Consider the following 27,826-nt stretch of genomic DNA (forward strand, 5'->3'; position numbering starts at 1 on the left):
TTTTTTTTACATATTTTAATGGCAGACATCTGCTGCACAGAGCAAAGTTGAGTATTTTCAGTGAACCCATTATATTTTGCCTTTCAGCAGATTTCAGAGATGCAACTTCCCACTTTCTGCCACCTATTTCCCCTTGTCTTGGAGCCTGCTGTCAATATGCAGCTTTTTTTTTTTTTCCTCACAAATGTTACCTTTAATTAAAAAAAAAAAAGAACCAGGTATGTGAAGTCCTGCCTTTGGGTGAATTTCTGAACCATCTCTTCTAGAATATACTGTTTCCTTTGTTCCAAATGCATTAACTTGGTGCTTTGCTGGGGAAGGGCAAAAGTGCTTCATTGAAGAACACTCTTGCATGGATTTATGTCATTTATCAATGAACGCCCGTTGGTGTTCACAAGTAACATAATTCTCTCTGAGTAGACAAGGTTTTTTGTGGGTTCATATTCTTTGTCTGACAAAATATTTATAACGCTTTTGCCAAAGGCAGTGTTTTTCAAGGCTTAGGTTTCCTAGTGCCAAGGACTCTAAAAGCAGAATCTGTGGCCTCGACAGGCAAGCACTAGTCAGCATAAAAGCCTACTGTGGCAGTAGAAAAGGCTTTAAAAACTTTTGTATTTGTTCACACAAGTGTTTTAGTGTAGAAAATCCTGCCTTTAAGCTTCATTAGCTTTGTAAAACTGTAAACTAAAAGTCCAGTGGTTTATGCATTTAACTTTTAAGGCAATGAGCATTAAGGTTGAAATGCAGATTACAAGCAAGAACAAAAAAGTAATTGGATTTTCACCCCAAAGTATTAACTGTGCAGCACTCCATCCTAACCCGAGATTGAAGTTTTAAATGTGCCATTCAAATAGAAATGCAAAATCCTTTGAGCAATGTGCAAGAGACCAAATAGGCCTGTAAAAAAGAGTAATAACTATAAGCTCCAAGACAATGATGTCTTCACCATGCAGCATCTGTAAAATCTTTCAGCGCAGGTCCACCTGTCTAGGATGGATGTGGTGATAAAACTTTTAAGTCTCTGCTGAGATTTTTTTAAACTCCAGCTCTCTTAACACACCACAGGCAATGTGATACAAGTATATATTCTGGTATGCAGGGGTGAGATCTGAGTAACAAAACATGGAATATGTGCGAGTACTGAAACCCAGGATTCTAGGAAACATGACTTGACTTCCCAGTGCCTGTAAGCCATCAAATGTTGAGACTGCTCAGGTATTACTGCTTATAGCAACTCTTCCATGCACAAAAGATACAAATCCAAACGTTAATATAGAATTAAAATGGAAAACAGAGAAGCTTTACAATTCATTACAGTGGGACCACCCGCTCATCTTTATAGTTGTTATTTAAATTTCATATAATCATCAAATTTTATACAGTACACTTGAAATAGCACAGACTGAATTGCTTTCACGTGAGAACCTACAGGCTTGTACAAGAATTGCATGAATGACTTCATTGTCTGCTTTTAATTTGCATTTATGAACAAAATTAATGATAAAATTTACCACCATTGTAAATTTAGCTTGGTTTGCTATTAGCTGTTGTGAATTGCAGCTTTTCCTGTATTCCAGGCTGTTTTCATTCAACTTCACAGTAAATCTGCTGACCCTGTGTCCCATCACATGTTTCCAGAACCTTTGTTACTACATCTCTTGTTCAGTTCAATAGTGAGAGGCAGTTCACATGACCTGTTTTGGTTTGTGTATAAGAGAAGCAGTCAGAAGAGTCAGGAACGAAGGTCTGCTGTACTGATAACAGGTTGTGTTGTCGCAGGCAGCGTGAGTCAGGGGTGCAGCATGCTGTGAGGAGCAGCCTGTTCATGCTGAGCACATTCAGATTGTATCCTAAGCACGTCAGAAGTCATCACCCTGCACTATTTGGGTTTTTTTAAGCAACTGGGCAGAGCCCTAACTTCTCTCCAGGACCTGTTAGGGATGTAGACTTGCATCTAGCCTTCAAACTTAGCATTCTTCTAAAACTCTTACCTAGCCTGAACCTCATGGTTTCAGGGAGAACGTGGCTTCTGCACTAGTAGATGTTTGTCAGGCAGAGTAAGTGATGTGATTGAAGAGGGGACTGTGAAGGATTACAAAGAGCAGCCAGTTGTCTGCATGTTTTTCACATTTGCCATCCAAGCAGAAAGGATTGCAGAAACTTTAAGATGCAAAGTAGGTTTTTGTTGAAATCATTGGTTTTAATTATTCCAGCAGTGTTGTGGTGTACTGTGCTTTTAACTTAAAACTTGCCATTTTATGCACAGGTTAGTCATTTATTAAAAGCAGAGAGAAATTAATACTGGTGTTTAAAATCCTTGTGAGACTCTGTTCAGTTAAGGATGCTTTTTGGTTTGTTTAGGAAAGTAGGAGTGGCTCGTAAGAAACACCTTGACCAACTAGCCCTGATGTCTGTAAATTCCTAGAGGTCTGAGCAAACTGATTTGTTCTGTCTTTTTTGTGTAATCCAAAAAATACTGTTATTCTTCTTTAGCACAAAACTTCAAGTACCAGGATAAGGAAATAAAAATACATGTGGCTGTTCTTGCATCCTTAAACCAAAGTCCCTGCAGTTCCAATACATTTCTTAAAGCTTTTTTTTTGTTGTTGTTTTTTCTTTCCAGACCTGAAGATTTTCGATGGAAGTAACAACAGTGGAAGAAGCACCATCAGAAATGTCTCTTCTCCTTGAAAACCAGTTCTTCTACCATGGAAGCATCTGTGCATCTCTGTAAATCCTTCTGTACAGAATGTTTCTGATGGGTGTTAGCAAACTTTATTTGGAAAGATTATAAAAATTACTGTATTTGAAACAGTTAAGAATAGATGTTGTTAATGCCAGCTGTACTCTGGTGTGTAATTGGGAATTTGTTAATTACAATGGATTTAATAGTATTATGAAAGAATTGATACGTTTTTTATGAATATTGCACCTCATGGGAACAGTAAACTGTTTACTGAAGTTAAGTATCTCACACTAAAGATTGCAAAGCTTGAATTCCATGCAGTAAGAGCAGTTGTGGTTGCAGAGCTCCCATAAACGGCATACTGTCAGTAAATGATCTGATTTGCTCTTCTAGTAAAAGAGGTGATCACTCCATCCTTATACAGCTTGATGAACAGCAGAATACCAGTCTCAGTTCAGAAAAAGGGAATTATTCACGTAGAACTCATTCTCTCTTTGTGGGATGTAAAAAACCCCAGTGGCTTGAGCCGTTTATTGCTTCTGTAATAGATTATGTGGTTCTCTGGAAGCCTCTTCTAGAATGCAGAGTGTATGCATCAGATAAATTCATGGTGAGGTGTTGCTACATGCATGTCTATGCAGGCCTGCAGTGTCCTTATCTTTTTAGGTGAATGTACCCATGGAATTTACTGTGGTGGTAGTGAGCAAAATCAGATTTATTCCAGAGCCAATTGGCATTAGAAAAACAGCTCTTCAGACAAAGCAGGGCAAGTACCAAATACACGTGTGTTCATACTGTAGTCGTGCTAGAGGGAAGAAAACTATTACTAGAAGATACATCTTGGAGGAATAAGGAGGCAGTGACGTATAGGATGGCCATTTTTATGTCCTACAGAAGTTTATCTTGCAGACTTCAGCAGCCTTCTAGAAATAGGTTTTCTGCACAACACGCTTTACCTGTAGTTCAGCCTGTGCTTCTTGTACTGGCCACCAACTGCAATTTTTCATCCTCAGGCTTTGGCTATCTTTTGATAAGTACCATATAGTGTACTTGGAATGCTGAAAGTAAAGCAAGAGGAAGTCAGTTTATGCCTACGGAGGGACTGTTTGCTGCAGGGAGGAAGACTGCAGAATTTTACAGTGTTGGAGTTTCTTGGTTGCTGGAAGAGACATTTCAGTTCCAGCAGAACTGGAACAGTGCAGAGCAGCAAGGACAGCATGACGTTCAATGGAGACACTGCCTGTTAGACTGCATCCAAACAGCAGACTGTGTTAGTAGGGAAGATACACTCCAGGAACTGCCCTATGAATGTAGGCAAGTAATGAATGGAACAAGAGCTACTTTTTTTTAATAATCTCACAGCTTTTCAGACTCTTGTTAATAGTATGCTGTATGACAGAAGCAAGGTTTTTTTTTTTTTACTTTATAGCTGCTGAATGGTATGAAATATAATCCTACTACTGTTTCATTCTTGATATGGAGACATTACATGGTTGTCAGCAGGAGAGTCGCTACCTGTAACATTGTCTGCCATAGAAAGCAGGTGAGTGGACCCACACCCCATCATAGCTTTTACAGATGGCACACTTTGGATTTACAGTGCTGTTTACCAATTAAACGACCCATTTGGGGCTGTACAGGGAATTTTCTTAAGTGGCTGTTCCTCCCCAGTAGATTCTGACAGTCCAGCACAGAGTTTGTTAAAAGACCTCACTGAAATAACAGACAGTAAAGGCAGATCATAAGGAGATATTCTTCCTTCTTTTCCCCTCTTTAAGCCCAAATCTGATTTTGATTCAAGTTACAGGAACACGCCTTCCTTACTTGAGCAGCAGCATATTTATTATGAAAACCAAACGAGGAAACTGGAGTAAGTGTTGAATGATGCAAAAATAAGTTTAAAATTATTTTGCTTCTGCAGATTATTTCCCTGAAGTTCATTATTTTGTGCCCAGAAAACCCTCAAGTGTTTTCTGTATCTGTTTTATACAAGCGTTATATAGGAAGGAAAACATTGGTCTATTTATAATCGTATTTCATCATATGAACTAATGGGTTGTTATCAGGCATTTCTTTGGCATTCAGATGGGCTTATCCCAGGAAATGTTCCTGTCCAGTGAACGCGCAGATTTCATTTCCAAGTCTGTAACCACATTTGGTGAACTAGTAAAAGTATTTTTAAAAGCAAGAGGTTAAAATAAATGCTCTTTTTTGTATAAAGACACAGTACATACACTTACTGGGAAGATCTGGGTGGTATCAGCTGTTCATCCTGTGCTAAATACTTCACAGTCAGCAACTTCAGTTTCTTAGGCTGTCTGGAAAAACAGAAGCCGTGCCTGCTTATTCAGAGCCTGACTTTTGGAGAAAATGTTGACCATATGCGTCTTTTTGGCACACATACAAATCCTGACTAATATTTTTATAACTTGGTGGTGCCCACCAGTAACTTTTTATTGCCAAGGTTTACCCAGGAAGTAAACATAGGACAAATGATGCATGGAGCATTTTGGTTAGCTGGGTGCCAGTAAATGTCATTATGAAGTTAAAACAAATTAGCTGATGCAGTAAAAGTTTGGGCTTTAGTCTGTAAATTAAGTTATAGAATTTTAACAACTGTGCCTACTTTATTACCCCCAAGTGATCTCTTCCTTTGTTTAATTCACTGCATGTACATCCCATATGGTGGGGGGATCAGAATCTGGTTGCACTGAGAGCTGATGGTGCACGTGTCCCATAGCCAAGGACCCTGCAGGCCAGGGTACCCAGACTCCCCATGTGCCCAAGGGTGCAGCTACTTCACGTTGCTCCCCCAGCCCGGGCAAGCACCATGGGAGGGCCAAAGGGTGGGTGACACCAACTGTGCAGCACGGATGCACTCAGGGCTTTGGTCAGGCTGTTAATGTCCATTTCAAAAACAGGGCAAATAACTCTGATTGATTGCCTTATTTTCATGAGTTTGACTGTATCTATCTGTGCTGTGCTGTCTTCCATGTATCTGTGGTTCTGCCCTACCACCCTTCCTGGTCCCAAAGGAACCTGAGCTTTGCGTATAGTGTTGCTTGTCAACCTGTCTTGGGTACAAGTCTATAATGAACTGTAACTTGAGGCCTAAAATCCTTCTGAGATGACTCAGGCAGAATTGCTTCAATGCTGATTTTTCATCAGTCACCTTCTCAGAGTCACTTCCAGAGGAGCTATGTTTTGGGGTGTCTCAGCTGGGACTCCATAAGGTGTTGGTACAACATGGTGTGGAGCATGCCGGCCAGGGAGGGGGCAGAGAGAGGTTGCACTTGGGGTATGTTACGTTTTCACAGCCAAGTGCAAGGAGAGAAACTAATCATGTGATGCAGCCATAACCTGTGTTTCATTTCAGTAAGACCTCTCTGAATGTCAGCTCCGTGTGCCAGGCTATGGTACCTACGCATGTGCACACAGCTGTGCTCATGTGATGCTTGAGTATCCTGTAAACTGAGGGTTAGCTGTGTAAAGTCCATTAGTTATGTTGTACTCTTCTACCAACTTCTGCTTTAAATGCAAGTCCAGGTAAGGAAATGACATTCAACTCGTGTTTCATCAACTTTTCTCACCTTTCTCAAAGAAAGTGGTGGTAGTTGGGGGTGAGAGAAGTAGCGGAAGAACAGAAACATAGCACAGCGAGGTGTACAGACACCTTGCCAGACGTTGCCCTGGGATGGGCAAAGCTGTGCATGTTGAGTATGCATGCAAGTGGTTTGTGTTACCACCGAGGTTGAGTTCTAGGCCACAGAATCTGAGATGAGCCAGTTAAAGGCACTCGTTTGTCATCTTCCTGGTGAGATGGGAGCACTGCTGACAGCAGCCAGAAGCAAGAGCCGACAGGTCTTTCCATGCTGAGCAGAAACTGAGCCTGCCCAGTCAGGGCTGAGCCAGAAACAGCCCTTGGATCCACAGGCCTCTCCATGACCTTAGAGGGCTGGATTAAAGGTGTTCCAAACCTATGCTTTCGACTTAAATGAACAGTTTTGAGCTTCAGCTTTAAATCCTGCTTTGATGCTCAGTCTCTACAATGCTGTTTAGAGCTGTTCGTTGAGTCACTTCATAATTTACCTTGTTTGTTTTAACATGACGAATTGCTTTGTGCTCCTTGAGTGGTTGGGTTGGGGTTTTTCCTTCCTCTCATTAGCTGGTCCATGTTGCCTTTGCAACTCTACCTGCTGGTCTTTTGTCTTTGGCATGTCAGTATGCAAAATACCATGGGCATAGACAGTACGACCACCTCACAGTTACTCTTTACACTTGTTTATATATAATTCTGAAAATGGGGCTAAATACTGCTTATACTAAGTGCCTCTATTCTTTAAAACAAAAACTGTTGTTCAAAAGTGTTGAAAAAATAGAATATGTTTTCTTTGCATTCTGCTCCCTGAAGATCTATACAGTTGTTCCAAGTTAAAAATCAAGCAAACACAGCCTTAATGTATAAAAGCTTGCCACTTTTATTTGCATACAAAAGAGAAAGGAAAGAGGTTCACAATAAATTATCAGTGTGCTCCCACGGAACGTTCTGGTGTATTTATATAATGTGGGTTAAAAAAAAGTCCATTAGCATAACACTTCTTTGCGGAAGGGTAATAAGCTGGGTTCAAAGAAACCTGATAATGCGTTGTTTGCCAGTGAATGTAGTCAGGTTACTCTGCTAGTAAAGCAATACATCCACAGCTAACAGAACATAATCAACTGGAAAAACGTGGATAACAAATAACTATTCTGAATGGGTCTATGTAAACCAACTTGTGTTTTTAGATACAGTTTGAGTAGTGTATGAAATAGTACTCCAGAGCAGGGTCAACAAGTGACCTTTCATCATCATCTAGCACCAACCCACTAACATACTAAGTTTCTGGCATGCAAGATAATTACCATTACTTGTGTCAACTGGTCATGTACAATTCTTTCCTCCTTTCTTTATTAAAAAAGGCTGTAAACACCTTGTGCGGCAGGGGAGGCACCTGAACAGAAGGCCGGATGCACAGAAAATGTTTCCCTTGTTTAACTACTTCATTGAGAGGGTGTATTTCCATTCACCCTTTTGCGTACTGGAGTCTTGACGCTCCTTTTGGCTATCTTCCTTGTGAAGCGACTAATTCCTGGGGATCTCAGTTCAACGGCTTCCATCTCTTCCCGAACAGGAGTAAACTCTGGTTGAGCAAGATGCGGTGATGGATAGGAGGACTGGGAGTATGGGGATGGTAAGGGGTAGGACCCGTGAACTACGTACGGCTGCTGCTCACCATCATAAAGGTCCTCAGGGTCATAGATTTGGTAGGAGTTATGTGGCAATTGCACTACTGGGATGTCTTGATCAGTTGGCTCACCGTATCCACCTTAACCCACCACCACCAAGAGTATTCATATGGTTAACACAGGAGAAGGGGAGTAGAAAATTAAAGCACTCATTAGGAAATTGACATTTTATATATACCTATATATAGTGTATGTGAGTATATATATAGAATCTTTTAAATACACATCCTTTATTCACATGAAGGAACAGTGAAAACATTTAACAAAATTAATAAGCTGGAGCAATTGGAAACCCACCAACAGACAGCCAAGTTAGTTGGAAACCACCACCAGAATTTGTCAAATGTCCAGTTGTAGTGCTGTGCTAACTAAACACTGTACAATCTGCCTGATTTAGCTTATTCCAATTATGGTCTAAAATATATGATTAACAGGCAAAAATGGGTCAGGCAATAATTTTTTGCAGTGCAAGGAAGCGAAGTGCATGTACAGCAGCTAGTGAGTTCATTAGTGGTAGTCAATATCGTTGATGGAAAGCACAGAGCAGTTCAGCATCCATCTCTGACCTTCAGCCAAATGAGACCTGAACCAGAATGAGCCTTTCACCTTCTGGACTGGTAGCCATTGTAAGGGATGGGGCCTTAAAACAGGAAAGGAACAACAGGGAGGAGAAAAGGACAGGAAGAGACGACAACAAAAACATTCAGGTAAGTAAAACATACAAATCACGGGCAGATTAAACCATAAACATCAAACAAATATGCCTTATGCGTAACATTTGTAGTAACTAGCGCTTTACTAACAGAGTTTGATTTTTGGTTGGGCGACATGATTTTTGGTAATTGTGTTAACTTCCTCCCACAGTCTCTCCGTGCTATAAGATGGGAAAGTAGGATACAGAGAAGATGTAGAAAGGATCGTTTTCTCCCGATTGCTTCACTGGTTAATAAAGGACACGTGCATCCCTGTGTCAGGTTACACTACCAGGGGTTTAGTAAGGGTCATGCTTTCATGCCATTCAGAGGCACACGGACGGGGAAGTTGAGCAACATGTTTGAATCGAAACAAATGTAGAGCTTCTGCTGTCACGAGTATTAGGAGCTGGGGGTTCAACACAGACCGTGGAGATGGGAAAGGCTCATACAACTACACAGACACGTACGGGATGAAAACCCACTATGCGAGATCAGTTTTACAGGCTGGGACTGGATGGTGGAATTCCTCTGGTCACTGTGCTGGGGTCACCTTCTCTTTGTGTCCCACAGAACGGGAGCAATGGACATGGAGTTTTTAGGGAGTTCCCCTGTTTTAGCACGAGGTTCACCAGTAGCCTCCATCTTACTTTGGCTGTTAGAAGATGTCAACCCCACCTCTGCAAACAGCAGCCGCCCGACTCCTGGCTACTCACCTCCCATGCCATAACCAGCGCAGGAGGATGGATCGCAATAGCCCGGCGGGCCAGAAGGACCCTGTGAGCCTGGGGGTCCTGTGTGCCCAGCAGGACCTCGTGGGCCTGGAGAACCTGGTGGTCCTGGGCTGCCAGTACGACTTTCTCCTGGAGGTCCTGTGTAGAAGGGGGAGGTGAAACATCTGAGTAGAGTCTTTCATAAAAGCAGGGTGTTGAGGCCACCTTGCCAGGCTTGGAAACAATGGCACTGAGCGTGCTACAGACACTGCCAGGAGATAGCTTGAGCGGAGGAGCTAGGCATCCTGGCTCTGACTCCTGCGGGGCAAGCTGAGGGAAAGGCTGCAGCCTTCCTCTGGCAAGAAAGATAAAGCAGCAGCCAGAGAGGAGACCTGATCCTGCTGAGCCTCCTTCTCTGGCCTCTGCTTCGTCCTCCTTGCCAGAGACAGCTTTTAGCCAGGAACTTATCCTAGAGAAATGTTTCACCAAGAATCAGATGTTCGGAAAGGCAGTTCCATGGCGGGAGGACAGCCCTGGATGCCTGCGCAGCTCTTGATTCCCCAACTTACTTTCCATACAGCTTCTGGATAATGCTGTGCCTTGATACTGGTGCTCTAATGGCCACAATATCCTTGTGAAGTCAATGCAATTCTACAACTGTTTCAACAGGACCTGGATATCACCCTCTGTTTTTTCAGGAGCTAAATATAAATCCATGTGATTGATGTGCTTAATTAATCTACATTACTCTGTCAAGTCACAGTTAGATATGACTTGGAGTCAATAGAAAACAAATGCAGTTAATCCAGATTAATTTTTTTCCTCATTTATGAAAAATAGTATTTTAAACATTAAAAGAAGAAGTTTCTGGAGAAGCACTTTATCACAGGGAAAATACTTGTGTGACTGATGACACCATCATGTGGTACTTCACATCATATTACATAGTAAGAACATTGTGACATTAAGTGTCATAAATTAAGGGGGCTGAACTCCTGTCTCTTCTGCATCTTAAGCCTCAGAAGCAGAGGACAGAGCCATGCTGGTCTCGGCTACTTTGCACATGGGTCACAGGGGTCTAATCTGGGTGCTTCTAACGTAACAACTTTACCTGTAGATCCTGGTGGGCCTCGGGGTCCTTGTGTTCCAACACCTGGATTGCCTTTTTCTCCTTTCTCACCTGGTAAACCTAAAGAAATAGTACTCATCAGAGTCACATTTTGATCAAAACTGTGTGCAGTGTTTATTATTTAACCAACATTATAGTTCCTTATGTTATTTTTCATCTAAAAACAGGTGGCAGAGAAGGAAGGAGGTAAAAATAAAGCATTATCTGGTTCTTTCTCCCTCCGTTCCCTGACAGCCTCTCAAAGGAAACACGGCATTCCTGGGGTCTTAAACATTCCTGCTGCCATGGTGGTTTCATTGGGGTGGCATGCAGAGGCATCGGCCAGTTTCCAGGCTGCACTTCCTGCTGGAAAGCTGCCTCGGGACTATACCAAGGTACAACTATTGTATGTCAGAAGAATCCTCAGAGCCTCACAAAGCTGTCTATAAATTCCTGCATGGCTCTGAAAAGTCAGATTTTTAATGCTACAGCCAATTTTCCTTCAAACATTCACCCACCGAACAGTGGTTCCGCATAAGATGGTTCTACACATAAATGGAGAGATTTAGCACAGGTTACTGCAGTCCTGCTAAATGCAAGACAGGAGTTTCAGCAGTCAAAATCTGTCCCCCTGAAGCCCAATCTAAGTTTCCCACTCATGAAACTCTGATGTTCCAGCATGCACAGCCATTGAGCTGTGTTCCTGTGCTTGCTCATGGCCCTACATTTCTATCATTGGGTCTGATCCATGGAAACCACGGATCTTGTAACCCAGAGAAGGTACAACTTTCTTTCAGTTTTCCACCTCTTTCTGCGCCACTACTATGGCATCCTCTAAAAACTCCTTCTATACACAGCGATCACAATAAGTGGTGTCAAACTAAAGTAGGTGTCAAAACCATGAATTCCAGACCCTGAGTTTCCACCGGTGACTTGGAAACTCTCATAAAGTCTATGTTTGATTTGGATGGTTCAAAGACACCAAATCCAGGCTGGTTTGTGGGACATCCCCCCCATTTTCCAGACTTGCCAGCACTGGTAATTGCTTTCACTGCTTCACAACTTCCACACGTTCAGAGTCAATGCTAGTATAGAGCACCTTCATGAAAGCAAAGTAGAAAGAAAACAGTTGTTGCCCTTGATGGGGTACTATCTGCAATTTAAACTGACTGGCTCCCTTCCTTCCCTTCTGCTCAGGTAACTGTTACCTCTTAGGGAAAAACATCTAGAGGGCACCTTAGTTTTGCAAGGAGCCATATTTTCTTTTAACTTCCTGAGGTTTTTCCATAGAATCATAGAATAATTTGTGTTGGAAGGGACCTTAAAGACCATCTGCTTTCAATCCCCCCACATTCCCCTGCCATGGGGACACCCCAAGTCATCTCCTCAGAGATGCTCTGAATCAGTTCTCTGCCCAGCCTGTATTTGTGCTTGTGATTGCTCTGACCCAGGTGCAGGACTTGGCCTTGTTGAACTTCAGGAGGTTCACACTGGCTCTCCTCCTTAGCCTGACAAGGTCCGTCTGGATGACATCCCTTCCCTCCAGTGTGTAGACCGCACCACACAGCCTGGTGCTATCAGCAGACTTGCTGAGGGTGCATCAATCCCACTGGCTATGTCACTGACAGACATGCTAAATAATACCCACTCCTGAGGAAATATACTCGTCACTGATTTCCACGTGGCCATCAAGCCGTTGACTGCAGCTTTTTGAGTGCAACCATCCAACTAATCCTTATCCACCAGTTAGTCCATCCATCAAATCCATGTCTCCCCAGTTTAGACACAAGGATGCTGTGCGGGACAGTGTCAAACACTTTGCCTAAGTCCAGGCAGACATCAGTTGTTCTTCCCTTATTCACAAACGCTGCAACCCCATCAAGGAAGACCACCAAATTTCTCAGACACGATTTGCCTAGTGAAGCCATCTTGGCTGCCACCAATCACCTCTTTATTTTACATGAGCCTTAGCAGAGTTTCCAGGAGGAACTGCTCCATTGTGCTGCTGGGCACTGAGATGTGACTAACTGCCCTATAGATCCCAGGGCCTTCCTTTTTTCCTTTTTAAAAAATTGAGTTATGTTTTCCCTTTTCCAGACAGCAGGAACTTCACTGGAGTGCCACAACTTCTCAAGTATGACGGATAATGGCTTGGCAACTAGATCTGCCATTTCCCTCAGGTTTCACAGATGTGTCTTTGTCAGGTGCCATGGACTTGTGCACCTTCGGGCTCCTTAGATGATCTCGAATCTGATCTTCTCCTACAGCAGGCATTTCTTCATTCATCCAACTTTCTTGAGCCCCTCTTTCCTCCAGGGCTTTATCCCAACATTCTCATCCAAGCACATACCTGAAGACATCAAAGTCTGCTCTCCTGAAGTCCAGGGTAGCAAGCTTGCTTTGCATCCTCCTAACTGCCCTAAGGATCTTGAACTCCACCCCTTCATGTCCCTGCAGCCATGGCTGCCCTTGAGCTTCACATTCTCCAACAGCTCCTCCTTGCTGGTGAGGAGCTGTAAGGTAAGGTTCAAGGTCCAGCACAGCACCTTTCTTCATTGTCTCCTTCTATCACTTGGAGAAGTAAGTTACCATAAATGCACTCCAGGTTATGCCCTGATGTGTTGTCCCTCCAATAGATATTGGTGTCCCCATGAGGACGAGGGCTTGTGAACGTGAGGCTGCTCCCATATGTCTATAGAAGGCCTCCTCTGCTTGATCTTATACAGACTGTTTCAGACTTTCAGATTATAAAGTGTCCAAAAGGTAAGTTTCAGGAATTTTAAACCCATGGCCTTTGGTAGCCCTATATCCTAAATCTCACTGAAGGTCAATGGGTCTTTAGTATTTAAATGACTTAAGTATCTTGAAATTTGCTAACATCTTTTGTTCTGGGACTCATAGCAATGCTGTGCATGGGATTTCTGCTCTCAAAGACTGCCATCCAAGTCCAGGATGAACCTCCTGCTTGAAATTTTGTTAGCATTTGGTTAGCAGAGACTGCAGTTTCAGTCAGAAGGGCTATCCAGAACCCTTGATGAATGATTGCATTGTGTAGTGTATGTAGGAGCAGTCCCCCAGTGGCATATATATGTTCTAACCTACAGTTATATTCCTGGGGGAGCCTACCAAAAAAACTACAGCATCTGTGATCAGCAACTGAATTCCACTCATTTTAAAGACAAGTTTATCAGGCAAACCTCTTGTCCTGCATTACAAATGCAGTTTCCAGATACCTAATATTCGCTTATCCATGGCTTGCTTCAAACATATGGAAAGACTCCTCTGTGGCAATTCACTACTACTGCTGGAGGCCTTTTAACAAGGTAAACATGTCTAAATTGTCTTTTACCATACATGACCTGAAAGGAAGTCCTTGCCAAATGGCAAAGTCGAAGTCTGTATGTGTGGATTGCTTTGATCAGAAGAAGACTGGCCCATGATAACAATCTGGAATCTACACAGATGTTTAGTACAAGGACCATTCGTCATCCTACTGTCCGATAACATGACATGGTGACTTCAAAGACAATGGCCACAATGTTTTCAAATCACAGCCTTCCATGCACTCAATTATTATTCTTTACATGTGCAAGAACACACACCCATACGTGATGTTCACAGAATAAACTGCAGTAAGGAATTATAAATATGGAACAAATCCACTCAGGCTTAGAATAAAACGTTCGTTCTGGAACAAGTTATGAAGCTCTTGCACAGAGCAAACCTTTGAAATCACATGGATATCAAGTTCCTAAAGCAAACATGCTGAAGGCCAAGATACAAGTCTGTTTCAGGTTTCTTTTAGTCTAATTTCCAGTAAAGTTTACCCAAGTGAAAGAGAACATAAACACTGCAGCAAGAATCTCACATGAGTTAAAATCGAGCAATCCATGAGCTTCCCTAATGGACTTTCCACCAAAGCTCTTTAATGGAAGTAAGTTAACAGATTCACAGACCTCTTGGTCATAGTTAATGGCTCCCTCCTATAAATGATGGAAGATTCAAAATTCACCAATTTTCACTTTATACAAGGTCATCTTTGCATTTCATGGGAGCTTAGCTTAAGAAAGTCCACTAGACAAGACATCATTCTGCGTCTAAGTTACTGCAATGGTTTATCACTGTCAGGGGTAAAAGTATGTATCAAAATCTGTCATTTGAGTTAGTGGCTTCCAATTCTAGTAACTTTTGTATTTGTGCTCTGGACATATTTCAGCAATACCATCAAACTGTCTCTCCCCTTCACACTAACCACTTTTTTATGTCTTGTCCCCATCCAAAATAAGCAATGGCTTGGGGTCAGTCCCATGGAGATCACAAGCACCTGAAATCAATTACTTCCAACGCTCCGCTAAAGGCACCTCTGATAGCACCAGTTATGAAAGCTAAGCCCAAGATCATGAACACATTCTATAGCAAATCTAATGTCTGCATGAAAGGAAAGCTGAGGTATTGCTTATTTATTTATGTCTTTAAGAGAATATTGTCCTGTGAGGAGAACTGCAATTAAATATTTGCAATTAAATACCACGATTAAGAAAAATTAAACTGCCACAAAAAATCTCCTTCCAAAATATTCAGTTGTAACCATATTGTATAATAGCACAGGATGATTTTGTCTTTTATTATTCAGATGAAGTTAAAATTGGAAATAAAGATATGTAATTGACTCAACTGGCAAAAGTTCCATATAATTCCACTGGAATTTTGCCATTAGAGCTGTAAACATGTGGCTTTTGATAACACATGTTTAATGAACGCTTTCATAGGAAGCCAGGAAGAGAATATGGATAAAGCTGTACTTGAGAATAGTGACTTTCCCAGGGACAGCTTAGGTATTTACTGTATTTTAATCATAGTGGGATCTAGTGAGCAGCCACAGGGTTTGTGCATGACTTCATAAGAGCTGAAGTACACCCGATAGTAGTAGAATAACTACACTTTCACAGCATCTGAAAGGCAGCAGTTCCACAGTATAATTTTTACTACAGTTTTCACATTTTTCCTCAAATTGAGGAAACTACCCAGATATTACAAAAATAACTGAGAGGGGAGGGGATGAGATGAAAAACCCACACTGAATCTTTCCTTTTTAATATTATTTTGCAGAATCCCAGCTACTTCCTGAGCACTCAGAAGCCAGACATGAGTTATTTGAGTCTCAGTTCATAAAAATAAAATCAAAAGATGTTCAAACTAGCTGAAATAAAACCAGAAAACACTGCTGTGAACTAGTTACAACTAAAATAGAGATGAGTGCTATGAACAATCAGCGTTTGGGTTTGGGTTTTTTCCCAACATCCTGTATTTATGTAAATATGGAATAGAACAAAATTCTATTAATTTATCTGGTATTACGTACTGTAGGCCTCCTTAATCTTTAAATCACTAATCCAGTTCAAATGGCCAGTTGTGGCACCAAGAAAATGTTATTGTTGCTAACAAACACTGAGGTTGCCAGGGATGTTCCTTTCCACATCATTAGAAAAATGCAACAGATAAGATCTCACAGTGTACAGCTAAAGAAATAATTAACTGGCAAAACTAAATAACAAATGTCTTGGTGTGATTCTAATCCATTCACTTATGTCTACACTGGATAAAAGTAGATCTTGGCTGGCAGCAGACACCGAGAACTGAATCTGTCAAGAGAATGACTTATCCTTTCCCACCGAGGTGGTCTTCTGTGGAAGGACCAGCCCAGTGTGTTACTCGTGGGAGAACACATCCAGGAACGGGGCACTCTGGACCTAGGAGTTCAAGTGGAGGTTTCTAATGAAACTCCAAAACACTCTCTCAATCGAAGCCTCTTTTCAAAGCATCTGATTAACGCCTGGCAGAGTGACAAGGTAAACAAAGGAAAAGAAGCTATTGGCCAGGCGAGTTAGCAGAGAAGTTCACTGATGTCAAGATCTCTCACTGCTGCTGTTCTCCAGGAAAGCTCTCGTGGTGTGTGATTTCTGACCAGTTCCACGCACTGCTTTCAGGATTTCCCTGTTCTTGCAGGCTGGGATTGAATGGCTGGTGGGCAGGAGAGGCGTGCAGGATGAAACATCTAACCTCCCCTCACCTTTTCTCTTCCCACTCTACCAGCACCCTGCCACTCAGCTTAGAGCCAGTAACAAGTTCTTGCAGTAATCCCAATAGATGGAACTGTGAGGAGAAAAAAGCAATGCTAATAGATAAACAGGTCTTTTTTCCCCTTCTAATATCTATTACTTTTTAGCATGCTATATGCACTCTCTCAGGACAGGACTATATATTGTGACTTGCTGAACAAGTTAAATACAAACAATGCTTCAGAACACAGCAAGGAATGGGGTCTGAGTCTATTTATCCTCCTCTGTCCAAGTCACTGGAAATTAAAACCTCTTCCATCCAGAAGCAGAGCAATTTTAGTCTGCTACTTCACTGTTTGATATGTAGCTAGGAACCAAGTGATTTACTTCACTGTATGATATGTAGTTAGGAACCAAGTGATTCACAATGCACAAGAAACTTTCAATCATTCTCCATAAGCATGAAGGTGATAAAAATAATTTTCACTTTTCACTGCTACATTTTGGGGTTAGCTTAGAGCAATTCCTTAGAAATGGATTCTGAAATACCCCAAGGGTCTGTACAACTCAAAAGGTATCTTCCTGCTCGATAAACCGTTACTGCATCAAGCACACATCGGTCTAAAATTTCAGTTGCTTCTGAAGAAATTAAATCCTCAAGGACAAATAAATTACCCTATATTTTTACCTAGTTTCTGAATGAGCTCCTTCGTCTTCTTTCTAGATTCTGTGCAAGGCTCCAGTTACATGAATGTCCTAAAATTCATTTTCACCCAAATAAACTAGGCAATTATTTTGTCTGTAAGTTTACATGTGGATTCTTTATTCCTAAAAGAGTCTCACTTTAAGCTGTAAATACTGTAAAGACTCCCAACATTTGGAATCACATTTTACAAAACTCAGCAGAGAGCTCCGGCTGACTGATTATAGTTCTTGAAGGATGCTCAGCAGGAGCTTGCTCTCTACTTAATATAAACTCCCCACAAGCACTACCTGCCAAAACCAGTCCCTTCTAACATCAGTTATCTATGTAGAGAGGAAAAGAGTAATATTCTTTTTTAACGTGTTTTTACTCTTTCTGTACCCAATCTATTGCCAGTGCTGCTTCCTAAATATCAAAATTATTAGCAGTGGGTTAACCCACATCATGTTTTATTTAAATGACTACATCTAATCACACTGTAATTTCATAGTAGTACAACGTGTGTCTGGGCCTCAGCACAACAAATGTAATGGAAAATAGATGCTAAATGCTGGACAGATTTCCCCTTTGATAGCCTGGCACTTTGGTTCCTTTGTTCCTGCAGCCCTAGCAAAACATTCTGTGACAGTCCCTGCCTGGGAAGCCATTTAAAATACACTAGTATTAGTATGGAAACAACTACCCTGAAATCTGCATTCAGTCTCTCCAGATCACCCCTTAAATTTAGCTCCTCATTTGCTGCCTCTTCCAATTTTCATGGTATCACAGAATGGTTTGGGTTGGAAGGGACCCTAAAGCTCACCCAGTTCCAACCACCCTCCCATGGGCAGGGACACCTTCCAGTAGACCAGGTTGTTTAAAGCCCCATTGAACCTGGCCTTTTTTCTCTACTGGTCTCACACTCTCTCATTTCTCCTACTTTCTTGACGATGTCTGGTCCTTGCTCAGCTGGAGCAGGCAGTAGCATGACTGAAAGGTCAGTACCCTAACCCTTGCCTCTTGTTTCAAGATGGTAATTAGAATTACAGTCTTGAGAGGAAGAAAGGAACCACACACTCATAGGTTCAGTCAAAGACATTCTTTAACTCTGGTCATCATGGCTGCTGTGAACTAGACCTGTTAAGCTCCTGAACTGAACAGCCTTCATAGCAATTCATTTTTAAAACCCTACTTAGCAGACTTCTTAACAGCAGCAGCAATTCATTGCTTTTGAATATCACACTTGTCTTTGGGTTTTTTGGTCACTTCCTTGTGTGATGGTCTTAAAAGCACTTTCACAATTACAGATCAACTCAGTACTACCTCTGTGAGATTAGTGCTACTCTGGTGCACCAGAGATTGCCAGGGTTGCACAGAGGAGTACATTAAAACATGGAGTTTGTTACTTTATTAGACAATGCCTGTGGAGGGAAGGAAATAGGGATCAAGCCTACACATAAGAATAACTGTAAATCAACATTTGATTGTATTACTTCTCTCTGATCTCACCAATTCCTCTCCTTAATCCTCTCAACCCCTGATAAACTATGAATTTTCACCTTTTCTTATCAACATTGCTCTTGTCAGATAATCCTAATTTAGAATTATTCAGACTGAAACATTTCAAGTTTAGCAGAAAAGCTCGGTCTTTCCCCAACATGGACCTATCAGTTTGCAGCTTTCTTGTCCACTTGTCTTTTATAAGCTCCTTTGCATATACATGTAGAGATTCATCTCACTTCAGAGTTCTACTAAGATGAAAGCATGATGTGATAGGATGTGCCCAATTAGGTGCCACCAGTACTCAGCAGTTTAGGTATTAAACCTCTATCTGATCCTGCCAAATCATGTTCAGCAAAGCCTACATTGCCTTCATGACACGTCTCCAGAACTTTCATTATGGTCTGTGTTGAGCTCACCAACCAGCTAGTGAGAAGACTGTTTCTCTCACATTTACACAGGAGACAGAAGCCATCGGAATGCATCAGACACAGGAGTTACGTATCTGTATACGTGAAGTAAGAAGCCTACCTCTTTCTCCTGGTCTTCCTGGTTGACCAGGGCTTCCTGGAAACCCTTGCATGCCTGGTGATCCTTGCTCACCCTGTGGCCCTGGAGCCCCTGGCCAACCTGGCTCACCAGGAGGTCCTGCGATGGTTCGTGTTGAGACAGACTGGCTTGGAATCTGGTTCAGAATCGAGTTATATCTTGCCATATGACCTGGCAGGAAAAGAAATATCATCATTTTCAAGTTTCAGTGAAGAATCCAGCTCGCTTGAGTTTGAGCAGAGCACTGGCAGGTCCTCAAGGCTGTGGTCTGTCATGCTTTGATAATAAGAAGTTGTGTGCTTGGTGGAAAAATAGTGGTTTAGGGAGTACAAAGAAAATGGAAGAACTATTGTGTAGAATTTTAATTCCTTGCTTTGGGGGGGGGGGTTCATGTCTATAAATATTTAAAAGTGTTACAGCAGAAACTTCTGTATACTGTAATAGTTTGGAGACAATTCAGGTTGTTTTTTTTTAGATGGCTGATGCTAATCAGCTCTAGTTAGACATAAATCCAGGTGAACATAAATCTAGTTGGCATATAAATCTTGACTGTCTAGCCTAAAACAAACAGATCCCCTTGGATGCTTTGAAAAGCATCATATTTGTAATTGTGGCAGGAAAAGATCCATTCTAGAGATATAAGTATATTAACTATTTATGTACTTACCCTGGATGAGTTGTTCACACACTTGACGAGCAACAGCACGTACCATTGCTTGGGACTGGAGATCACCCTGGATAATGACAGCAGCAGTGTCAAAACACAATTTGCATCATTTCTGTCTTGAAAATGCTTAGAGCAATGAAATGCATTTACTATCCCTGAGAGATTATATCCTCACAGATGAGAATAAAAGCCAAATAAGTTTTGAGATTCCCCTGGTTCCCATTACTGGTTTTAGCCAGCAAACAGAGGTCTGAGAAGATAACCCCAGTGATAGATTTGGGAATATGCTTAATGCCACATACTTCTCACATTCAAACCATTAATATAGCTATATATAAGACAACGTCTGGAAAAGAAGAAAAGTTTTCTTGATTGCATAGGGAAAACTATTGTGCTGGTAAACAGAGAAAGATAAAATGAGAGATAAAAATTTTTGTGAGAGAGAAAGCTAGACGGGAAGAAAAAAAAATGGTGGCTAACAGGAACATAGACTTACCCGCTCACCCCTTTCACCCTTAGCTCCAGGAGGACCCTATGGAAAAATTCAATACAAAATGAACTCTCATTTTGTTCTCACTCAAAATTTTTAACATCCAAACATTATCTCCCTTGCAGCATCACAGTAAAAAGAGAAAAAGTAAACAAGGTTTCAGGAAGTTATGTGACAATAACAAATATACTTTTTCTGTTCCAGTACTCAACAAAACAATTTACATGGCAACAATGACTTTCTCAGGGGTTTATCACAACTGAATTCTCTTGTTTAAAATGGCAGCAAGGGCAAGTGGCCAGATGATGCATTTCACATGGCTGAAATGGGTCTAATTATCACTGAGTATAAGGAAGAGAAGGCTGATGGTAGACAAAATATCATTCTGAAATTCATAGCATTTACTGCACCAATACTCTGCATCCACTATGAACAAAGTCAGCTATGGGATCAAACTGGGAAAACTGAGTATGACATTAAAGATGATGTAATACTATAGTGATGTCAGGGATCATTATGGAATGGAAGAAGTTGTCTATAGCAGTTACAACTTCACCAGTGGAGGTTTTTGGAATAGGCTAGACCATCTTTCAGGAACTCCTGAAGCAAGGAAAGGTCTATGTGACTGATGCATGGTTAAAGCACAGCTTATTCTGGCCTGGGAAAGAAGAAACCCCTACGAAGATTGGAAGGTTATTTCTATGTCGCTTTTCTATTACTCTACATTTAGAGAAAGGCCCTTACTGAAGCTCAGTACCTTTTCCCTCACCTAGCTGTTTTTTCAGAACTGCTAAAACCCAAACATTCACAGCAGAGCTTTTACCTAACTCATAGGAACAGCAACACTCAAGGATATTTAGTTCGATATCTGGAACATGTGTTTGGACAGGAACTGAAAAGTCAGCATGTCACACATTGATAGTAATGAGTTCCATAGCTCATCAAACCTCCTCATGATTACACTTACTTAGAAACTATGCAGAATTGGGTATTAGGTTATTATCTTTGCTTATATATTATCAGTTATTTCCACCTAACCAAATAAAAATGCTTGCACTGGACAAAATCTCCAAAGCAAACTGGATTTTGAAAGAAAAAATGAAAATAAATCTATTCTACAAATCAAGTCAGAAATACAAAATTGTCCCATGTCTTTAAATAGAACATTCACTGTGACATGTAAAAACAATTAGAAGGCTTTATAATTAATAAAGCGATCAAATGCTAAAATGTGAATACAAACTATTATCTGTCATTGGAACTGTTACAGAACAAAAGAGGTCCACTGTAAATCTCTTACATAATCTGCAATCTCATTCTATATTTGTAGTTCTTTCTTCTAATTAGACTACTTGGGGGGGTTATAATAAATTAAAATATCTGAAAAACAAACTTAGCATTAGAGGTTCCTCATACTAATTTTCAGTACAGAGGGTATAATTTTCCACTCAGCGAAACCGATGGTCAGATTTATAATAACATCCTAGAAAAAGCCCTGATCAGTACTCAGTTGTTCTGCTGTAAACCCATGAAAGCCAGTTTTTATTAATGCAATATTTTCACAATTTGAAAATCAGAATAATATTTTGGAAATACTCAAGTTAATAAATGGCAGACTTTAATTGCCAGAGAGTTGTCTGAATTGGAAAGGGAAAAAAGGAGAAAGTAATTACACACAGACTACAAAGTCACATACTGTTATGTTTTTAACTTCCGTAATTTAATCTCATGTTGTGACTCTCTAATCTCTATATTCCAGATATCATATGTAAGATCAGCAAATAAATTTAATCATGAAGAATGAACAAAGAATGACCAATCTGCTGTTTCTCTTAGCCACTAACTGCAAACAGATCGTTAACTATAAATATGAAGGGGTTCTGTAAAACATCAAAACCGGGATCAGAAATGAATTAATACACAACAGCAAATATAGCAATAGTAATTGATTTTACTCACAGGAGCTCCAACATCACCTTGTGGCCCTTGGCTTCCAGTAACACCTGGAACACCTGGAGCACCAGGTATACCCTACATGAAGAGAAACAAAACAGTGGTGATGACAATCGACATCCATGAATCCTGACGAGAGAAATACTCTGTGATGGGGAAGTGCACACAACTGCCAGTCAAAGACTAGAGATGCTGGGAGAGAGGACTAAGTAGTACATGTTGCAGGTAAAAGAGCATCAAAAGCATAGCTCTGAGAAAAGCACTTGAGAAAAATGGATGTGTGTTGCTTGCTTTCTGGAACAGTCACAGATTGCTGAACCCCTGGACTAAATCCTGTGACATTACTACCATGTTCAGGGGGGGTGACTCAGAATATTCTTTGTAAAAAGAAGAGGTTTTCTTGGAGCATACTCAATACAATCAGCAGCTTCACCGAATGACTTAAATCTACCAAGAAGGCATTAACTTTGAGTGGCTGCCCTACCTGAGAAGGCAGAATTAGAATCAGATGAGACTGATTCTGGAGGCAACATATGTCTTGCTGTGACGGCTGAATGTGTCCTCTGCTGTCTTCCTTGATTACTCTATGAAAGCCTTCGAATATATACACTCACCTCCACCCCAAAACAAACTTGGTGGTTCATTTAACTAATAATCCTAACTGGAATTTCTCATAAGAAGAAAGTGTTTCAAATGTTAAGAGCACTAATTCTCTTTATATAGTGCAGGTACTTGACTAAGAGCAAAAAAAAAAGCTATGTAAAGCAATCAATCTATTGATGGAACTCTCTCTCCTTCCCATGTGAAACATTTTTTCCTGAGTAAGAAAAGAGTAAAAGTGGAAAGAAATGATGTGAGACAAGCAGCTCTCTGCCAACCACATGCGTCATGAGAATTTCAACTTCTAAGGAAAAGCCTTGGCCTTGGGTCTATCCACTGAATCCTAGATAACAGTGACCTACCATCCCCCCAGATCCTGCCTTTACAGTAACAAATTCCATGGGCCGTACTCACCGTTGGGCCAGGAGGTCCTTGTGGGCCTGTGGGTCCATCTTTGCCAGGAAGGCCCTATAAAAGAAAAATATATGCACTTTTACCAGCCTTTTGTATGTACTTCAGGAATCTGTTCCATTTCATCCAGAAGACCTTTTTTCTCCTTTTTGTTCTTTGCTTTTTCTTAAATTAATAACTGGCACCAGTTGTTTCTTAAAAGAAAATTCTCTTATTTGCTGAAAAGGTGTTATGGTATCAGGGATAGAAAAAATCCAACTAATCTCACAATGCTTTTGAAGTATGAAGCAGCAATGCAAAACTCTTCATACTGGCAATTTTCACCTTTGAGTGAATTTCACTTGCAATGCTGCTGCCATGAGGTAAATGAGAGGGTTGCTGTCAAGCGTTGTACCACAAGACGGGTCACACTTCTACATCTGTTCTCACTGGCTACAACTATTCACAGTCCCACTGATTAAGTGCTGAAAGAGCCTATCTCTCTGCCCTGCAATACTCTTCATATGTACTAGCTATCACCAAGGTCCTGATTCAGGAAGCAGCAAGAACGCTCATGTGGTTTACATTATGAATGTGCTTCAGAGCTTCCAGAAATGAGAGCCAAAAACTAAAGATAACTTGGAAACTGGAAATCAAGCACATCATAGAAAAAAGACTGACCAGATGTAGAAGAAAATACACTATTAATAAAGTGTTCTTGCAAATTAACCAATATGCACATTTTGTAACCACATGCTATAAAGCATAGGTTTCTGACCAGGCTGGTGATAAGTCAATTCCTCAATTACTACACAGCCTAGAAAGGAGAAATGCGATCTTATCTCTGGCCCAAGACCACAATATAGAGGTGAGAGCAGAAGGGAAGAGAGGGCATGGAAGTGTTTATGCTGACACACAGTAAAGAACATTCTAGGCCTCAGTATCTCCTAGAGCTTCAGAAAAGAAAAATCACAACTTTTTCATTTTGTCCTGTTTTTTCCTGAAACTTTATTTCTGACATGATTTTAGTAATGAGCATAGCATGAACTACTACTTCTATGCTTTGTGCAATTTGGAAACTGTGATTCAAACCTGCTATCATATGGCATGAAACAGTGGCTGGGGAATGTTGCCTTCCATGTACCTGGAAAACATTCTTTACAATTCCACTAAAAGGGTGTTCGCTGATAAATTAAGCCACAACATAGTAACTCATGTTACCTACTCATCCTTGGAGCTGATAAGGAAATGCTTTCCTATTTCTCAGTGCAGCCAGATGGCTCCTGAAGCTTCAAGGACCAAAGCAGCTCCCCTGTCACAGTAAGAACTAAAGAAAATGTAACAGCAAAGGGGCACTGTAATAAAGATACTAATAGTGTCTGTATCACAGTAGTTATAAGACATATACAGAGAAATGATTACAAGCCTAGCTCAATTAAATAAACGTGCAAAGGAAAGTTTGTTCAATGCTTTAAAATTGGTGATTCTAGAGGAAATAGAGAATGGTATAAGGAACTTTGAAATGCATTAAAAATTATAAAATAAGGGTTTTGACAGTCTCTGGAAGAAGCATTTAGTTGTGAACAGTGTTTTAAAAAAATCAGTGATAACTATTCACAGTTTTATAATAACATGGAAGTCCCTAAAAAGATAATGCAAACTAGAGAGTACACAGTAAAACCTTCAGGAAGATTGATATCTTTCACTTTTTGAAGCAAAGATTTAAAATCTGCATTTATTTTTGATCAGTCCTAAAGGAGGATGAAAACTGATCTCATTTTCTTAAGGGCTTATTTTAACTCGGAGGAGCGAAATGCAGAGCTTTCCATTGCCTTCTAGGATCTAGTGTGGATTCCCACAAACTTATAAAGAAAAATTATACTGTATGTCCCTCCCTTCTCCCATCACAGTCAAAGAATAGGACTAACATTATGATCAGAATGGAATTTTCATTGAGTATGTTCCAAAGTTTCTTTCTTCTGAGCAATATCCTTACTCTTGGCTGCTCAAGAATCATAGAATCATAGAATAGTTAGAGTTGGAAAGGACCTTAAGATCATCTAGTTCCAACCCCCCTGCCATGGGCAGGGGCACCTTACGCTAAATCATATCACCCAAGGCCTCGTCCAACCTGGCCTTGAACACTGCCAGGGATGGAGCATTCACAACCTCCCTGGGCAACCCATTCCAGTGCCTCACCACCCTAACAGGAAAGAACTTCCTTCTTTTATCCAACCTAAACTTCCCCTGTTTAAGTTTTAACCCGTTACCCCTTGTCCTGTCACTACAGTCTCTAATGAAGAGTCTCTCTCCAGCATCCCTATAGGCCCCCTTCAGATACTGGAAGGCTGCTATGAGGTCTCCACGCAGCATCTCCTGTCTATTCTCCTACGATTAATTCTCTTGCCACTAGGTCTGTATTCCTTGCCCACAAAAAAATTGCCTCCTACTGTATTTGTTAGATGTGAAAATTCCTATATGCTTATAGAAGAAGTCAAAGAAAGGTTAGGTTCAAGCATGAGTATTTGACAATACCCATTCTGTCTTGTAGGTAAATAACCAAAGATACTTGTTTATGCTGCCAACAGGGTTTGAAGATGGTGTTACTCAGACCATCCAGTGCCCAATGGATCTGATACTCATTCTGAACTTGTGAGTAGTGAGCAGAGATTACCAGGTACCAGGAAATGGGCAGGAAGACTGGGAATGTATTTCTTCTGGCACTTTCCGCCATAACTTTTGGTCTGTGTAATGCAAAATTAAACAGAACACTGTGAGAATTCAGAGAGTTGTTTTCTGAGCACTGAAGCCTTAAGATGCTATTTAGTCTCCAATTTATTGAAGTCTTCTCTTAGCTTAGCCATTTCCAGAATGACTGGGAAAATTATACAGCACAAGAGCACTTCCTCTGATGCAGTCTCACCTAGGATAGAAATGATTCTGTACAGAGCTGCTGAATCTCCTCCATGGAGCTGCATGTCCAAGAGCAGGACGGGACAGATTTTGATGTGTGATATCAGTTGTATGACGGTTTAGAATCAAGGTGCATATTATTTTGGAACATTAACTTAAATCAGGACATATTTTGCTAATAGCATGAACAAAGTTATAGAGAAATATAGTGTAACTATGACAGATTTTATTATGAGGGATTTTATTTGCCAGAATACAAACGGAACCGGAGAATGTAGGCAGCACTTGAATCCCTGTAAAGACTCAAGTCTGCTGAAGTCGGTACTGCTGCTAACCTCACTATAAACTCTTTAGCTTTTGGTAGCCTGGAATTTTTAGAGGCACTTGTGGAGAGGTGATTTTTCAAGTAGGACTAGATACTGGCAAAACCTTAACTGCAGCTACTGAACCCAGGCTTGAAAGAATTTCACGTACAGCCTTTAAGAAAACGCTGCAGCCTGGGACCCACGACTGCCTCATGGTTTTATTTATTTCTTTTCTTTTTCTGATGAAAATTTTAAAAATAAGTGTTCCTCCTTTCAAGCTGAACCACTGTGAGCATCAGAGAAACTTTACTAAACACTATCTCGGGCTATTAATCCAAGGAGTAGCTTGCAAAAGATTTTCACCAACACGAGCTATTTTAAATTCAAGCTAACCTAGAAACATTGGGTTAAATGTTGCTCAGAACACAGAGCCTTTATTTAACCGAAGCAGGCTAGTTTTGTCTTAACACATAATGATGCTGTCTTAGCATTTCCTCTCTTCCTTGTGAAACTACCCGAGCCATCTAGAAGCTGATAGTCTGAAACTACCTTACTATTAATTCTTCATAATTTAAAATACGTATTTCTTGCATATCTGTTGTCAATCGGTCATATTTCTCCTCCAATATTTGTGGTATGCTCTTAAGATTAACATCTGGAAGATAACACTCCCTGCCTTCTGTATCTGTGTCCCTGTGACTATGCCTTTGGTTGCATATTAGACAAGTCATTAAAGAAAAAGATGTGACACAGCTCTGATCACCATACATAACTGCATTTCTGTGGCATTGTGGAAGAGTACCAGGGGTTCCTACCGGACAACAGGTCAACAGGTAGGGGCAAAAAAGTGTTACGAAACTATGAAAGCTAATACTGCCATGGGCTGCTCAGAGGGCTTATGGAATCTTCATACTTGGAAGCCTTCAAGGCTCAGCTTAATATGGACCTGAGCAACCTGATCTGATCAGACCAGTTTTGAGCAGACTGTTGAACTAGGTGACCTCTGAAGGTCCACCCCAACTTTAATTTTATGATCCTATAAATCCCATTAAAACAGTAGGCATCTAAACGCCCTGCTTCTGATCTGTGCTATCCCCTGAACAATGTCCTGAAAGAGCTGGCCCAGCTCAACACTGCAAAGAATGACAAGCATTAAATGGCAAAGGACACTAGACAGTGCTCAGAATTATGTTCTGGCAATATCTAATTTACTTGTCTCTATACAAAGGCCTT

General features: G+C 40.9%; 2 protein-coding genes across 3 annotated transcripts in view; one reads left to right on the forward strand and one right to left on the reverse strand.

Moving 5' to 3' along the window:
• MRPL13 (mitochondrial ribosomal protein L13) overlaps positions 1 to 2,919 on the forward strand; it is a 36,501-nt gene extending 33,582 nt beyond the window's left edge. Inside the window, exon 7 of the mRNA XM_061447796.1 lies at positions 2,624 to 2,919. Within this exon, the coding sequence (XP_061303780.1) occupies positions 2,624 to 2,648 (25 nt within the window). The 3' untranslated portion in view covers positions 2,649 to 2,919. The remainder of the gene's footprint in view (positions 1 to 2,623) is intronic.
• Positions 2,920 to 7,140: 4,221 nt separating this feature from the next.
• COL14A1 (collagen type XIV alpha 1 chain) overlaps positions 7,141 to 27,826 on the reverse strand; it is a 117,301-nt gene continuing 96,615 nt past the window's right edge. The window contains exons 42-49 of one of the 2 annotated variants that reach the window (XM_061447802.1): positions 23,400 to 23,453; positions 22,392 to 22,463; positions 20,439 to 20,474; positions 19,943 to 20,009; positions 19,258 to 19,446; positions 10,489 to 10,566; positions 9,381 to 9,536; positions 7,141 to 8,052 (exon numbers count right to left, since the gene is read on the reverse strand). In XM_061447802.1, the coding sequence (XP_061303786.1) occupies positions 7,727 to 8,052; positions 9,381 to 9,536; positions 10,489 to 10,566; positions 19,258 to 19,446; positions 19,943 to 20,009; positions 20,439 to 20,474; positions 22,392 to 22,463; positions 23,400 to 23,453 (978 nt within the window). In that variant the 3' untranslated portion in view covers positions 7,141 to 7,726. Of the gene's footprint in view, positions 8,053 to 8,176; positions 8,613 to 9,380; positions 9,537 to 10,488; positions 10,567 to 19,257; positions 19,447 to 19,942; positions 20,010 to 20,438; positions 20,475 to 22,391; positions 22,464 to 23,399; positions 23,454 to 27,826 lie in introns of those variants that run through there. The other variant, XM_061447803.1, reaches the window with a different exon arrangement.

This window comes from Pezoporus flaviventris, unplaced genomic scaffold (assembly GCF_033815535.1).
Source record: "Pezoporus flaviventris isolate CSIRO_AGI_PZ_B2104156 unplaced genomic scaffold, CSIRO_AGI_Pfla_v1 ptg000007l, whole genome shotgun sequence".
NCBI classification, from domain to species: Eukaryota; Metazoa; Chordata; class Aves; order Psittaciformes; family Psittacidae; genus Pezoporus; species Pezoporus flaviventris.